This window comes from Nerophis lumbriciformis, linkage group LG01 (assembly GCF_033978685.3).
Source record: "Nerophis lumbriciformis linkage group LG01, RoL_Nlum_v2.1, whole genome shotgun sequence".
NCBI classification, from domain to species: Eukaryota; Metazoa; Chordata; class Actinopteri; order Syngnathiformes; family Syngnathidae; genus Nerophis; species Nerophis lumbriciformis.
The window spans coordinates 61667501-61684122 of NC_084548.2; the positions used below are offsets into that span (position 1 = coordinate 61667501).

At 38.1% G+C, this 16622-nt stretch overlaps 1 protein-coding gene across 1 annotated transcript in view; it reads left to right on the top strand.

The window, feature by feature from the left end:
- hspg2 (heparan sulfate proteoglycan 2) overlaps nucleotides 1-16622 on the top strand; it is a 362847-nt gene that overhangs the window by 255532 nt on the left and 90693 nt on the right. The window contains exons 51-57 of the mRNA XM_061923339.2: nucleotides 2476-2535; nucleotides 6529-6651; nucleotides 8513-8665; nucleotides 8944-9104; nucleotides 10724-10801; nucleotides 13965-14100; nucleotides 14170-14321. Coding sequence (XP_061779323.2) covers nucleotides 2476-2535; nucleotides 6529-6651; nucleotides 8513-8665; nucleotides 8944-9104; nucleotides 10724-10801; nucleotides 13965-14100; nucleotides 14170-14321 — 863 coding nt within the window. The remainder of the gene's footprint in view (nucleotides 1-2475; nucleotides 2536-6528; nucleotides 6652-8512; nucleotides 8666-8943; nucleotides 9105-10723; nucleotides 10802-13964; nucleotides 14101-14169; nucleotides 14322-16622) is intronic.

Consider the following 16622-nt stretch of genomic DNA (forward strand, 5'->3'; position numbering starts at 1 on the left):
CACACACACACACATATATATACGCACACACACATATATATATATATACAAACCCCGTTTCCATATGAGTTGGGAAATTGTGTTAGATGTAAATATAAACGGAATACAATGATTTGCAAATCATTTTCAACCCATATTCAGTTGAATATGCTACAAAGACAACATATTTGATGTTCAAACTGATAAACATTTTTTTTTTTTTTTTGCAAATAATCATTAACTTTAGAATTTGATGCCAGCAACACGTGACAAAGAAGTTGGGAAAGGTGGCAATAAATACTGATAAAGTTGAGGAATGCTCATCAAACACTTGTTTGGAACATCCCACAGGTGTGCAGGCTAATTGGGAACAGGTGGGTGCCATGATTGGGTATAAAAGTAGATTCCATGAAATGCTCAGTCATTCACAAACAAGGATGGGGCGAGGGTCACCACTTTGTCCACAACTGTGTGAGCAAATAGTCAAACAGTTTAAGAACAACGTTTCTCAAAGTGCAAATGCAAGAAATTTAGGGAAAAAAATAAATAAAAAATTAAATTAAATTAAAAAAAATAATAATAGTGCCCAAGGCATGGGTAACTTACACATCTGTGTAGGCACCATTAATGCTGAAAGGTACATACAGGTTTTGGAACAACATATGCTGCCATCTAAGCGCCGTCTTTTTCATGGACACCCCTGCTTATTTCAGCAAGACAATGCCAAGCCACATTCAGCACGTGTTACAACAGCGTGGCTTCATAAAAAAAGAGTGCGGGTACTTTCCTGGACATTGAATATGGGTTGAAAAGGATTTGCAAATCATTGTATTCCGTTTATATTTACATTTAACACAATTTCCCAACTCATATGGAAACGGGATTTATACTAACCCCGATGTAAATATAAACGAAATACAATGATTTGCAAATCATTTTCAACCCATATTCAGTTAAATGCACTACAAAGACAAGATATTTGATGTTCAAACTCATAAACTTAATTTTTTTTTGCAAATAATTAACTTAGAATTTCATGGCTGCAACACATGCCAAAGTAGTTGGGAAAGGGCATGTTCACCACTGTGTTACATGGCCTTTTCTTTTAACAACACTCAATAAACGATTGGGAACTGAAGAAACTAATTGTTGAAGCTTTGAAAGTGGAATTCTTTCCCATTCTTGTTGTATGTAGAGCTTCAGTTGTTCAGCAGTCCGGGGTCTCCGCAGTCGTATTTTACGCTTCATAATGCGCCACACATTTTCAATGGGAGACACGTCTGGACTGCAGGCGGGCCAGGAAAGTACCCACACTCTTTTTTTACAAAGCCACGCTGTTGTAACACGTGCTGAATGTGGCTTGGCATTGTCTTGCTGAAATAAGCAGGGGTGTCCATGAGTGTTCCTGAGCCCATGTGGTGATATCCTTTAGAGATTGATGTCGGTTTTTGATACAGTGCAGTCTGAGGGATCGAAGGTCACTGTCATTCAATGTTGGTTTCCAGCCATGCTGCTTACGTGGAGTGATTTCTCCAGATTCTCTGAACCTTTTGATGATATTATGGACCGTAGATGTTGAAATCCCTAAATTTCTTGCAATTGCACTTTGAGAAACGTTGTTCTTAAACTGTTTGACTATTTGCTCACGCAGTTGTGGACAAAGTGGTGACCCTCGTCCCATCCTTTCTTGTGAAAGACTGAGCCTTTTTTGGGAAGCTGTTTTTATACCCAATCATGGCACCCACCTGTTCCCAATTTGCCTGTTCACCTGTGGGATGTTCCAAACAAGTGTTTGATGAGCATTCCTCAACTTTATCAGTATTTATTGCCACCTTTCCCAACTTCTTTGTCACGTGTTGCTGGCATCAAATTCTAAAGTTAATGATTATTTGCACAAAAAAAAAATGTTTATCAGTTTGAACATCAAATATGTTGTCTTTGTAGCATATTCAACTGAATATGGGTTGAAAATGATTTGCAAATCATTGTATTCCGTTTATATTTACACCTAACACAATTTCCCAACTCATATGGAAACGGGGTTTGTACATATATACACACTTATACAGTATATGTATATATATACACATATACATATATATATATATATATATATATATATATATATATATATATATATATATATATTTACATATATACACACATTATATATATATATATATATATATATATATATACATATATAAATATATATATATAAATATATATATATATATATATATATATATATATATATATATATATATATATATATATATATATATATATATATATATATATATATATATATATATTTAAATGTGGTGAAGTTTTATTATAATGATTACACCAAATAATACATTGTGTGACTTGGTTTGAGTCGGGAATCGATTCAGACTCAAAGATGCTCCCTCCCCCACTGGTTGCGATCAGGAGTATTGGTAATCAATAGCGAACTGAGCCGTCACCTGTCCCTCCCCCTCTTGCTCCCTCTAGAGGCCTCACAGACTCAGACCTTTTACACGGCCTATGAAATGTTTGAAGGACACAGAAAGCGTAAGTCAGCATGGGCATGGAGTGCTCTCGCTCGCCTCTCTCTCTCTCTCCTTATGCTCTGCATGACCTCCTCTCCCACAGCATGGACCTGGTCCAGAGACCTTCACGTGGACTCTGTGTTCCAGTCCACAGCTTGTTCAGTTCTTTGGTTTATGGGGGAATACTCTTTCTGTCTTATGGACGACTCTTCTCATGAATGTTGAGCCAGCCTGTAAATGTAATCTTTATTTTAGTCTAAGCGTTCTTTATTTTAGTGTAAATGTACTTTATTTTAGTGTAAATGTATTCTTTATTTTATTATAAATGTACTATATTTTAGTGTAAATATATTATTTATTTTAGTGTAAATATAGTCTTTATTTTAGTGTAAATATATTTTTTATTTTAGTATAAATATAGTCTTTATTTTAGTGAAAATATATTCTTTATTTTAGTGTAAATATAGTCTTTATTTGAGTGTAAACGTAAATCCAAAACAACACTCCACATGAAACATGATACAGTAACGATCATGTTGACTTCACTAAAGTGGACCCTTAGTATGCCAACACAAATACCAAATAACTATGTCATGTCCAAGTAATATTTTAACAGTAAAAAACATTTTTAAAATGTTTTTGTTTTTTTTTTACCAGCGCTGTCTTGATCTGAAAGTGATATCACACCGACATCATCAACAAATATACAACGGATCGGCTTGCATGTAAACTGTTTGATGTCATGCACGATGTCATTAGTGCTGCGCTATAAGCGGTCCTGCAGCGTTTTTACTTGTGTGTGATATCATGTGCGATACGAGCAGTCATGCAGCGTGTTTACTTGTGTGTGATATCATGTGCGATACGAGCAGTCATGCAGCGTTTTTACTTGTGTGTGATATCATGTGCGATACGAGCAGTCATGCAGCGTGTTTACTTGTGTGTGATATCATGTGCGATACAAGCAGTCCTGCGGAGTGTTTACTTGTGTGTGATATCTGGGCAAAAGAAGCAGTCCTGTAGCGAGTTTTACTAGTGTGCGATATCATGTGCGATACAAGCGGTCCTGCAGAGTGTTTACATGTGTGTGATATCATGTGCGATAGAAGCAGTCCTGTAGCGAGTTTTACTTGCGTGCAATATCATGTGCGATACAAGCGGTCCTGCAAAGTGTTTACTTGTGTGTGATATCATGTGCGATAGAAGCAGTCCTGTAGCGAGTTTTACTTGCGTGCAATATCATGTGCGATACAAGCGGTCCTGCAAAGTGTTTACTTGTGTGTGATATCATGTGCAACATAAGCAGTTCTGTAGCGAGATTTACTTCCGTGCGATATCATGTGCAATACAAGCGGTCCTGCAGAGTGTTTACTTGTGTGTGATATCATGTACGATAGAAGCAGTCCTGTAGTGAGTTTTACTTGAGTGCGATATCATGTGTGATACAAGCAGTCCTACATAGTGTTTACTTGTGTGATATCATGTGCGATACAAGCAGTCCTGCAGCGTGTTTACTTGTGGCTGACATGATGTGCGGTCCAAGCGGTACTGCAGAGAGTTTTACTTGCGTGCGATATCATGTGTGATACAATAGATCCTGCTGCGTGTTTACTTGTGTGCGATGATATGTGCAATACAATCAATCCTGCTGTGTGTTTACTTGTGTGCGATACAAGCAGTCCCGCAGAGTGTTTACTTGTGTGTGGTATCATGTGCGATACAAGCAGTCCTGCAGAGTGTTTACTTGTGTGTGGTGTCATGTGCAATAGAAGCAGTCCTCTAGCGAGTTTTACTTGCGTGCGATATTATGTGTGATACAAGCAGTCATGCAGCGTGTTTACTTGTGTGTGATATCATGTGCGACACAAGCAGTCCTGCAATGTGTTTAACTTGCGTGCGATACCATGTGCGATGCAAGCGGTCCTGCAACGTGTTTACTTGTGCGTGAGATGATGTGCGGTACAAGCAGTCCTGCAGAGAGTTTTACTTGCGTGCGATATCATGTGCAATACAAGCAATCCTGCTGCGTGTTTACTTGTGTGCAATATTGTGTGCGATACAAGCAGTCCCGCAGAGTGTTTACTTGTGTGTGATATCATGTGCGATGGAAGCAGTCCTGTAGCAAGTTTTACTTGCTTGCGATATCATGTGCGATACAAGCAGTCATGCAGCGGGTTTACATGTGTGTGATATCATGTGCGATACAAGCGGTCCTGCAGCGTGTTTGCTTGTGCGTGACGCGATGTGACGTACAAGCGGTCCTGCAGAGAATTTTACTTGCGTGCGATATCATGTGCGATACAAACGACCCTGCTGCGTGTTTACTTGTGTGCGATATCATGCGCAATACAAGAAATCCTGCTGTGTGTTTACTTGTGTGCGATTTCGTGTGCGATACAAGCGGCCCCGCAGAGTATTTACTTGTGTGTGATATCATGTGCGATACAAGCAGTCCCGCAGAGTGTTTACTTGTGCAAAGCTGGACAGACAGTTAACATCTAAATGTCCTCAAATAAACACACCATTTTTTCTATTTTACTAAAGTCCTTTACAAAAGGTAAACATGCTGGGCTATAGGCTACTAGGAGCTAACAGCTACACGACAGCTAAGCACACAATAGCACACAAGCTAATAATAATCATTGAACAATAAAAGGTGACATTTGTCAATATAAACGAGTATGAAATAATCATAGTTGCGTATTACTTACACATACGTCTACAAGGCAGTATTCGAAAGTGTCCAGTAACAAACGTGTCCGCATCGTTCCACTTACTATATCACGAGCTTAACTCCGTGAAGTATTCCGACCAAACTATTACCACCCCGTTTCAACTTGAAGACAGCATAAGTCCATTCCAGACAGTCAATAATAAATAGGTTAGTGTTTTCCAGAACTACCATTGTTCTCCGTTTGACTCGTTTCACTTGATCACACCTTTTCTAACATTCCACACTACTAAATGACACAAGTATGCATGCCAGGGGTCCACGGCGGGTTTCAGCACGATGGAACCTCATCTGGGCTTCAAACACGGTGGTCTTCCATCACAAGCTCCTGGCATGATAAAGACTCTCTGCCCTACGTCTACTCTTCACACAGCAAGTTCTTGATCTCCGGAGGACACCAAGTCACTTCAAGTGGTACCTCGGCTTATCGGTCTTTTGGTGGACCCCCGTAAGATCCCACCAAAACACCCGCTCTTACTCGCGAGCTTTAGCTTCCAGCTAGAGATGGACATAACTGTGTTTTTCCAAGCATGCCTGTGAAGAAAGTGAGTGAAGAAGTGGATGATATTCATTGAATTAAAGAAAGAAATCATCAAAAAAGATGATAGTTAGCGTCGCTCGTCTGCACCATACTGAAGCGGAATGAGTCGGTAACGCCAGCCCAGGACCTTAAATAAAAATATGTAAGCATATATCCATGAAAATATGTTGAAGCTGCTGATGGTGTGTTTGACGGAGAATCAGCTGAAAGGAGATACAGTGGGTAAATAATTGGCATTACTTTGTAAAACTACTGTACTTGTTAGGACTACATTCTCATGTATTGTTTATATACAATATATTTTAAATTAAAAATTATTTTTTTTAGTTAGTTTGAATGTTTAACGTGGATCGCAGTATTTTGGGTTCCAAGCGAGGTCACAGGACCAATTAGAGCCGTAAGCCGAGGTACCGCTCCACTTGAAATGTGGTGTTGAAACTATTTAGGTCATCCGGGGTCCTCCTTCCCACCAAGGCCCATGTTGTCACTCGGGTCACAGCTGCAACAGTCCCAGAGGTTCTGGCTGGCCTGCTTGAAACTTCTCCCTCCTCACTGAAAGAAGTCTTTCTTTTGCTTTGGCAGCGTGCAGGATGGCCGCCTGCCAAACTCCTAAAGGCAGCAGGAACACACTTCATGCCACTTCTCCGTCTCCTCTGAGCAGCAGCGAGTGCCATCAGGGCTCCGCTGTGGCCCTTAGTCACACATTCCTTTGGTTTCCATGGTGACCATTGTTTCTTCTGTAGCTGCTGAGGGCGCCCAGCCGGTGGCCACCATCAGGCCTTCATCACTGACTGTCCAGCAGGGCCAGAGGGCGGAGTTTCGCTGCACGGTGACCGGGAATCCCACTCCTGCCGTCGAATGGATCGGTAAGATCACCTGGAGTTCATGCGGTTTTATGGTTTCTCCTCTTCTACAGGGACAGACTCCTGTTGTCATGTTACATTGTGATGTTACACTGTGATGTTAAACTGTCATGTTACATTGTCATGATATACATTTTGATGCTTCATTGTGATGTTCCATTGTGATGTTACATTGTGATGTTACATTGTGATGTTACATTGCGATGTTACATTGTGACGTTACATTGTGACGCTACATTGTGATGTTACATTGTCATGTTACATTGTCATGTTACATTGTCATGTTACATTGTCATATTGCATTGTTATGTTGCATTGTGATGTTACATTGTGATATTACATTGTGATGTTACATTGTGATGTTACATTGTCATGTTACATTGTCATGTTACATTATGTTGCATTGTCATGTTACATTGTGACGTTACATTGTGACGTTACATTGTGACGTTACATTGTGACGTTACATTGTGACGTTACATTGTGACGTTACATTGTGACGTTACATTGTGACGTTACATCGTGACGTTACATTGTGACGTTACATTGACATCTTGCATTGTCATGTTACAATGTCATGTTACATTGTCATGTTACATTGTGACATTTAATTGTGACGTTACATTGAGACGTTACATCGTGACGTTACATTGACATCTTACATTGTCATGTTACATTGTCATGTTACATTGTGACATGTAATTGTGACGTTACATTGCGACGTTACATTGCGACGTTACATTGCCATCTTACATTGTCATGTTACATTGTCATATTATATTGTTATGTTACATTGTCATGTTACATTGTGGCATTTAATTGTGACGTTGCATTGTGACGTTACATTGTGACGTTACATTGTGACGTTACATTGTGACGTTACATTGTGACGTTACATTGTGACGCTACATTGTCGTGTTAAATTGTCGTGTTACATTGGCATGTTACATTGTCATGTAACATTGTCATGTTAAACTACGGTGTTAGATTGTGATGAAACATTGTGATGTTACATTGTCATCTTACATTGAGATGTTACATTGTGATGTTACATTTTCATGTTACATTGTGATGTCACATTGTGATCTTACATTGTGATGTTACAATGCCATGTTAAATTGTCTTGTTACATCGTCATGTTACATTGTCATGCTACATTGTCATGTTACATTGTGAAGTTACTTTGTCATGTTACGTTGTCATGTTACATTGCGATGTTAGGTAGTCATGTTACATTACAATGCTACGTTGTCATGTTACATTGTCATGTTAAATTGTCGTGTTACATTGGCATGTTACATTGTGATGTCACATTGTGATCTTACATTGTGATGTCACATTGTGACGTTACCTTGTGATGTTACATTGTGATGTTACAATGTCATGTTAAATTGTCTTGTTACATTGTCATGTTACATTGTGAAGGTACTTTGTCATGTTACATTGCGATGTTAGGTTGTCATGTTACATTACAATGCTACGTTGTCATGCTACATTGTCATGTTACAATGATATGTTATATTGTCATTTTACATTATCATGTTACATTGGGATGTTAAATTAGCATATTACATTTTGATTTTGCATTGTCATGTTACACTGTCAGGTTACATTTCTATGTTACATTGCTATGTTACATTTTAATGTCACATATTCATGTTACATTGTCAGGTTACATTTCTATGTTACATTGCTATGTTACATTGTCATGTTACATTGCAATGTTATATCGTAATGTTACATTGTAATGTTACATTTTGAATGTTACATATTAATTATAATATTGTGATGTTACATTGTAATGTTACATTTTGAATGTTACATATTAATTATAATATTGTGATGTTACATTGTAATGTTACAGGAGGACCCAGGAACAGAATGAGTCCAAGAGCAGTGATACGAGGCAACCTGTTGACCTTCACGGCAGTGGACCAGGCGGACGAGGGCGAGTACGCCTGCAAAGCCCTGAATACCCACGGCGAGCACACCGCACGGGTCTCCCTCTTTGTCAAAAGTATGAACCTCAAACTCCATAAAGCTCTGACCTCGTGTCACAACTGTGATCAGTCGCAAAACATCGGAAACTAAATATGGCACAGGACTGCATGATAAATATTGGACTGATATTAATGTGGACGTTTGTCTGCTGTAACCGTGACAACAGTTTGTCTGCACCATCCTCAACAACCAGGAAGATGAACACACTTCCTAGTCAGGAACTGCTCAAGCAGTCCAAATATTAAATATTATTTGGAGAAAAGAAGATTGGTAATCATCTTCTTTGTTTTGAAGAGTCCAACTCCAACGGCGTGGGCACGCAGCCTCAAGTCCAGGTCAGTCCGCAGAACATTGACGCTCACGAGGGCGACACCTTGAGGTTGTATTGCCGGGCCACGGGATCGCCCGCGGCCAAACTCACCTGGCTGAAGAACGGAGGCCAAATCCCATCCCAGGTGAGACGCCTTCAGAAGATGACTATATATTGTGACGTTACATTGTGACGTTACATTGTGACGTTACATTGTGACGTTACATTGTGATGCTACATTGTGATGTTACATTGTGGTGTTACATTGTCATGTTACAAGGTCATTTTACATTCTGATGTTACAATATGATGTTAAATTGTGATGTTACATTGTGATCTTACATTGTCATGCTACATTGTTATGTTACATTGTGACGTCACATTGTCATGTTACATTGTCATGTTACATTGTCATGTTACATGGTAATTTTACATTGTGATGTTACATTGTGATGTTACATTGTCATGATAAATTGCCGTGTTACATTGTTATGTTACATTGTCATGTTACATTGCAATATTACATTGTCATGTTACATTGTGTAGTAAAATTGCCATGTGACTGTAATGTTATATTGTAATGTTACATAGGGCTGTTACATTTTGATGTTACATTTTGATGTTACATTTTCATGTTACATTTTCATGTCACATTGTCATGTAACATAGTGATGTTACATTGTGATGTTACATTGTGACATTACATTGTGATGTTACATAGTCATGTCACATTGTGATGTTACATTGTCATGTTACATTGTCATGTTACATTGTGATGTTACATTGTGATGTTACATTGTGATGGTGCATTGTGATGTTACATTGTGATGTTACATTGTCGTCTTATATTGCCATGTTACATTGTGATGTTACATTGTAATTTTACATTGTGATTGCATTGTGATTTTACATTGTCATGTTACATTGTCATGTTACATTGTAATGTTACATTGTAATGTTACATTGTAGTTTTTACATTGTGATGTTACATTGTTATTTTACATTGTGATTGCATTGTGATTTTACATTGTGATTTTACATTGTCATGTTACATTGTCATGTTACATTGTAATGTTACATTGTGATGTTACATTGTAGTTTTTACATTGTGATGTTACATTGTTATTTTACATTGTAATGTTACATTATGATGTTACATTGTGATGTTGCATTGTGATGTTACATTGTCGTGTTACATTGCCATGTTACATTGTGATGCTGCATTGCCATGTTACATTGCCATGTTACATTGTCATGTTACATTGTCATGTTACATTGTGATGTTACATTGTGATGTTACATTGTGATGTTACATTGTCGTGTTATATTGCCATGTTACATTGTGATGTTACATTGTGATTACATTGTGATTTTACATTGTCATGTTACATTGTCATGTTGCATTGTAGTTTTTACATTGTGATGTTACATAGGGATGTTACATTGTCATGTTACATTGTAATGTTACATTGTGATGTTACATTGTCGTGTTACATTGCCATGTTACATTGCCATGTTACATTGTGATGTTACATTGTCATGTTATATTGCCATGTTACATTGTCATGTTACATTGTGGTGTTATCGGAAGACGCTCGCATGCTCGTTTACTCACAAGCGACGACAAAACCTCCCGGCCACTTCCGGCGCCGAAAGGTTTTGAAACTGTGACTGTTTTTGACTATTTATCTCTTATTTTTTTTCCCTCCTCTGTGTTTGTCTCCTCCCCTCACGTCGTCCCTCCTTGTTCTGACGTTTGCTCAGGCCGTCCCCTCTCATGGTTTCCATCAGTTTAAAAGCAACAGTGTTGATGTGTTCCACAGACGTGTTGAGGAGATGCAGGTCTGTCCATCAGTCCGCTGTCAATCCTGTAGACCGCGTCCTTTGTCCTCACTCACCCTGTCCTCACACTAAGTGCATGATCCACGTGTCCTTTTAGCCCACATGTCCATAGCTAGTCGCAAAGTCCCGTTACCTTCTTGGTCCAAAAGGCTTCCTAACATCCTTGCATGGAGAACTCACTTCCTGTCGTCTCCTGCCGATGAGCCGCTGTCCTTGGTCTCGTAGGGTCCCCGTCTTACCTTGACTGCGTCTACCAGCTGTACAAAACATATAGCAGGCATATTTTTCATTTCAGTTTAATATTTTGTTACTTGACGCTAGCTGACTAGCGTTCTAACTGTTAGCATTTCAGTTCAACATTCAAACGTAATTTCGACCCACATTTATTTTTCTAGTTTGGTGACTTGTTTCTTTGTAATTTAGCAAGTGTACGCCTCAGAGTCAAATATGTTGTCCTTTGAGGCATGCTAACTGTTAGCATTCTGAAGTTAACATGGTAGCCTTTTTGTTTCGGTGCTAATTTTGCATATCGTATATTTTGTTACTTGACGCTAGCTGACTAGCGTTCTAACTGTTAGCATTTTAGTTCAACATTCACACGTAATTTCAACCCACATTTCTTTTTCTAGTTTGGTGACTTGTTTCTTTGTAATTCAGCAAGTGTACGCCTCAGAGTCAAATATTTTGTCCTTTGAGGCATGGTAACTGTTAGCATTCTGAAGTTAGCATGGTAGCCTTTTTGTTTCGGTGCTAATTTTGCAGATCATATATTTTGTTACTTGACGCTAGCTGACTAGCGTTCTAACTGTTAGCATTTCAGTTCAACGTTCACACGTAATTTCGACTCACATTTATTTTTCTAGTTTGGTGACTTGTTTCTTTGTAATTTCGCAAGTGTACGTCTCAGAGTCAAATATTTTGTCCTTTGAGGCATGCTAACTGTTAGCATTCTGAAGTTAGCATGGTAGCCTTTTTGTTTTGGTGCTAATTTTGTAGATCATATATTTTGTTACTTAGCGCTAGCTGACTAGCGTTCTAACTTTTAGCATTTCAGTTCAACATTCACACGTAATTTCGACCCACATTTATTTTTCTAGTTTGGTGACTTGTTTCTTTGTAATCCAGCAAGTGTACGCCTCAGAGTCAAATATTTTGTCCTTTGAGGCATGCTAACTGTTAGCATTCTGAAGTTAGCATGGTAGCCTTTTTGTTTTGGTGCTAATTTTGCAGATCATATATTTTGTTACTTGACGCAAGCTGACTCGCGTTCTAACTGTTAGTATTTCAGTTCAACATTCACACGCAATTTGGACCCACGTTTCTTTTTCTAGTTTGGGGACTTGTTTCTTGCTAGTTTTGCAAGTCTACGCCTCAAGGTCAAATATTTTGTCCTTTGAGACATGGTAACTGTTAGCATTCTGAAGTTAGCATGGTAGCCTTTTTGTTTCGGTGCTAATTTTGCAGATCATATATTTTGTTACTTGACGCTAGCTGACTAGCGTCTTAACTGTTAGCATTTCAGTTCAACATTCACACGTAATTTCGACCCACATTTATTTTTCTAGTTTGGTGACTTGTTTCTTTGTAATCCAGCAAGTGTACGCCTCAGAGTCAAATATTTTGTCCTTTGAGGCATGCTAACTGTTAGCATTCTGAAGTTAGCATGGTAGCCTTTTTGTTTTGGTGCTAATTTTGCAGATCATATATTTTGTTACTTGACGCAAGCTGACTCGCGTTCTAACTGTTAGTATTTCAGTTCAACATTCACACGCAATTTGGACCCACGTTTCTTTTTCTAGTTTGGGGACTTGTTTCTTGCTAGTTTTGCAAGTCTACGCCTCAAGGTCAAATATTTTGTCCTTTGAGACATGGTAACTGTTAGCATTCTGAAGTTAGCATGGTAGCCTTTTTGTTTCGGTGCTAATTTTGCAGATCATATATTTTGTTACTTGACGCAAGCTGACTAGCGTTCTAACTGTTAGCATTTCAGTTCAACGTTCACACGTAATTTCGACTCACATTTATTTTTCTAGTTTGGTGACTTGTTTCTTTGTAATTTCGCAAGTGTACGTCTCAGAGTCAAATATTTTGTCCTTTGAGGCATGCTAACTGTTAGCATTCTGAAGTTAGCATGGTAGCCTTTTTGTTTTGGTGCTAATTTTGCAGATCATATATTTTGTTTCCTGACGCTAGCTGACTAGCGTCTTAACTGTTAGCATTTCAGTTCAACATTCACACGTAATTTCGACCCACATTTATTTTTCTAGTTTGGGGACTTGTTTCTTGCTAGTTTTGCAAGTGTACGCCTCAAGGTCAAATTATTGTCCTTTGACGCATTCTAAATGTTAGCATTCTGAAGTTAGCATGGTAGCCTTTTTGTTTTGGTGCTAATTTTACAGATCATATATTTTGTTTCTTGACGCTAGCTGACTAGCGTTCTAACTGCTAGCATTTCAGTTCAACATTCACACGTAATTCCGACCCATATTTCTTTTTCTAGTTTGGTGACTTGTTTCTTTGTAATTTAGCAAGTGTACGCCTCAAGGTCAAATGTGTTGTCCTTTGATGCATGCTAACTGTTATCATTCTGAAGTTAGCATGGTAGCCTTTTTTTTGTTGCTAATTTTTGCAGATCATATATTTTGTTTCTTGACGCTAGCTGACTAGCATTCTAACTGTTAGCATTTCAGTTCAACATTCACACGTAATTTCGACCCACATTTCTTTTTCTAGTTTGGTGACTTGTTTCTTTGTAATTTAGCAAGTGTACGCCTCAGAGTCAAATATTTTGTCCTTTGACGCATGCTAACTGTTAGCATTCTAAAGTTAGCATGGTAGCCTTTTTGTTTTGGTGCTAATTTTGCAGATCATATATTTTGTTTCTTGACGCTGGCTGACTAGTGTTCTAACTCTTAGCATTTCTGTTCAACTTCCACTTTTCAACAAACCAATCATAAGGGCAGCAATGGTAGTCAAACGTAGAAGTAGAAGTTAGGAACAAGATTCTGTGGCAAAGACCATCCTTGTCTACGTCAAACCTAGCTTTTGTGTTGCATTAGCTAGCGGTGTCGTGTTTGTGTTTGTTTCAAAGCTTGTAGTCTGGTAAGTAGTGTGCGTCTACAGTAATGTCCAAAATGAAATGTTCCACAACTTCTCTAATCAGGCCAGCCTGGATCGCACCGATATCGGTACCCTGCTCATCCCCAACGTGAAGGTATCGGACTCAGGCACGTACATGTGTGTCGGCAGCAACAGCGTGGGCTCCAACAGCGCCCCCATCAGAGTCGTGGTGACCAGAGGTGAGACGTTCAACTGATCTTCAGGATTCTGTAGGCAAGGATTTAAACTTTATGTTCGTGTCCTCGCAGCCGATCAAAGCTCCTCGCCGGTCACAATCGTGCCGTCGGCGGCGGACGTCCACGAAGGCGGAGACTTGCTCCTTAACTGCGTGGCGTCTGGAAGTCCTCCTCCTCAAATCACCTGGACCAGAGCCGGTGGAAGCCTCTCTTCCAACCACCAGGTAGCCTAACGCATAAACAACATATATAACAGTGGTGTCCAAACTGCGTACTTCACAGCATTTACTTATATGACCCAATCCAAACAACCTTCCCGAGTCATGGCGCAGAAAAAAAAAATTCAACCAGCGCAGAACGTCAACAAACATGATCACACATAACAAGACCTGCTCACTGAACTTTGTGGATATTATAAAAAAAAACAACAGCTAAACGTCATTAAAAAAAACTAAATTACACCCATTTAAATCAATTGAAAGGCATGATGTGAAAAATGAAAAAAAAAAAACTCTCTCCATACTTGTCCAGTATAGCTGCTTGATATGTGTGTATATGTACACACACACACACACACAGACACATATATATATATATATATATATATGTATATATATATGTATATATAAACACATATATGTATATCTACGTAAATATATATATATATATATATATATATATATATATGTATATATATATATATATATATATATATATATATATATATATATACATGTATATATATATATATATATATATATATATATATATACATATATATATATATGTATATATATATATATTTACGTAGATATACATATATGTGTTTATATATACATATATATATACATATATATATATATATATGTGTATATATATATATATATATATATACATATATATGCATGTATATATATATATATATATATATATATACATATATATATATATGTATATATATATATATATATATATATATATGTATATATATACATATATATATATATGTATATATATATATATATATATATATATATATATATGTATGTATGTACACATATGTATATATACAGTACATATGTGTGTATATATATATATATATATATATATATATATATATATATATATATATATATATATATATATATATATATATATATATATATATATATATAGTCGAGGTTTCTGTGGTTTATCCGTTATACTGTGCTCAATACCGGGGTAGGGCGGAATATACGTTAGGTCAGAAAAGAACACAGAGGCTATATCTTCCCTACAAGCCTGTTTCGCAGGTTTCCCTACTCATCGGGGGATTTTATAAAACCTGAGAAACAGGCTTTTAGGGATGATATAGCCTCTGTGTTTTTTCCTGACCTACGCAAAAAAATTATTAACTTTTGAATTTGATGCCAGCAACACGTGACAAAGAAGTTGGGAAAGGTGGCAATAAATACTGATAAAGTTGAGGAATGCTTATCAAACACTTATTTGGAACATCCCACAGGTGAACAGGCAAATTGGGAACAGGTGGGTGCCATGATTGGGTATAAAAATAGATTCCATGAAATGCTCAGTCATTCACAAACAAGGATGGGGCGAGGGTCACCACTTTGTCAACAAATGCGTGAGCAAATTGTTGAACAGTTTAAAAAAAAACTTTCTCAACCAGCTATTGCAAGGAATTTAGGGATTTCACCATCTACGGTCCGTAATATCATCAAAGGGTTCAGAGAATCTGGAGAAATCACTGCACGTAAGCAGCTAAGCCCGTGACCTTCGATCCCTCAGGCTGTACTGCATCAACAAGCGACATCAGTGTGTAAAGGATATCACCACATGGGCTCAGGAACACTTCAGAAACCCACTGTCAGTAACTACAGTTGGTCGCTACATCTGTAAGTGCAAGTTAAAACTCTCCTATGCAAGGAGAAAACCGTTTATCAGCAACACCCAGAAACGCCGTCGGCTTCGCTGGGCCTGAGCTCATCTAAGATGGACTGATACAAAGTGTAAAAGTGTTCTGTGGTCTGACGAGTCCACATTTCAAATAGTTTTTGGAAACTGTGGACGTCGGGTCCTTCGGACCAAAGAGGAAAAGAACCATACGGATTGTTATAGGCGCAAAGTTGAAAAGCCAGCATCTGTGATGGTATGGGGGTGTATTGGTGCCCAAGACATGGGTAACTTACACATCTGTGAAGGCGCTATTAATGCTGAAAGGTACATACAGGTTTTGGAGTAACATATGTTGCCATCCAAGCAACGTTACCATGGACGCCCCTGCTTATTTTAACAAGACAATGCCAAGCCAGGTGTTACATCAACGTGGATTCATAGTAAAAGAGTGCGGGTACTAGACTTGCCTGCCTGTAGTCCAGACCTGTCTCCCATTGAAAATGTGTGGCGCATTATGAAGCCTAAAATACCACAACGGAGACCCCCGGACTGTTGAACAACTTAAGCTGTACATCAAGCAAGAATGGGAAAGAATTCCACCTGAGAAGCTTAAAAAATGTGTCTCCTCA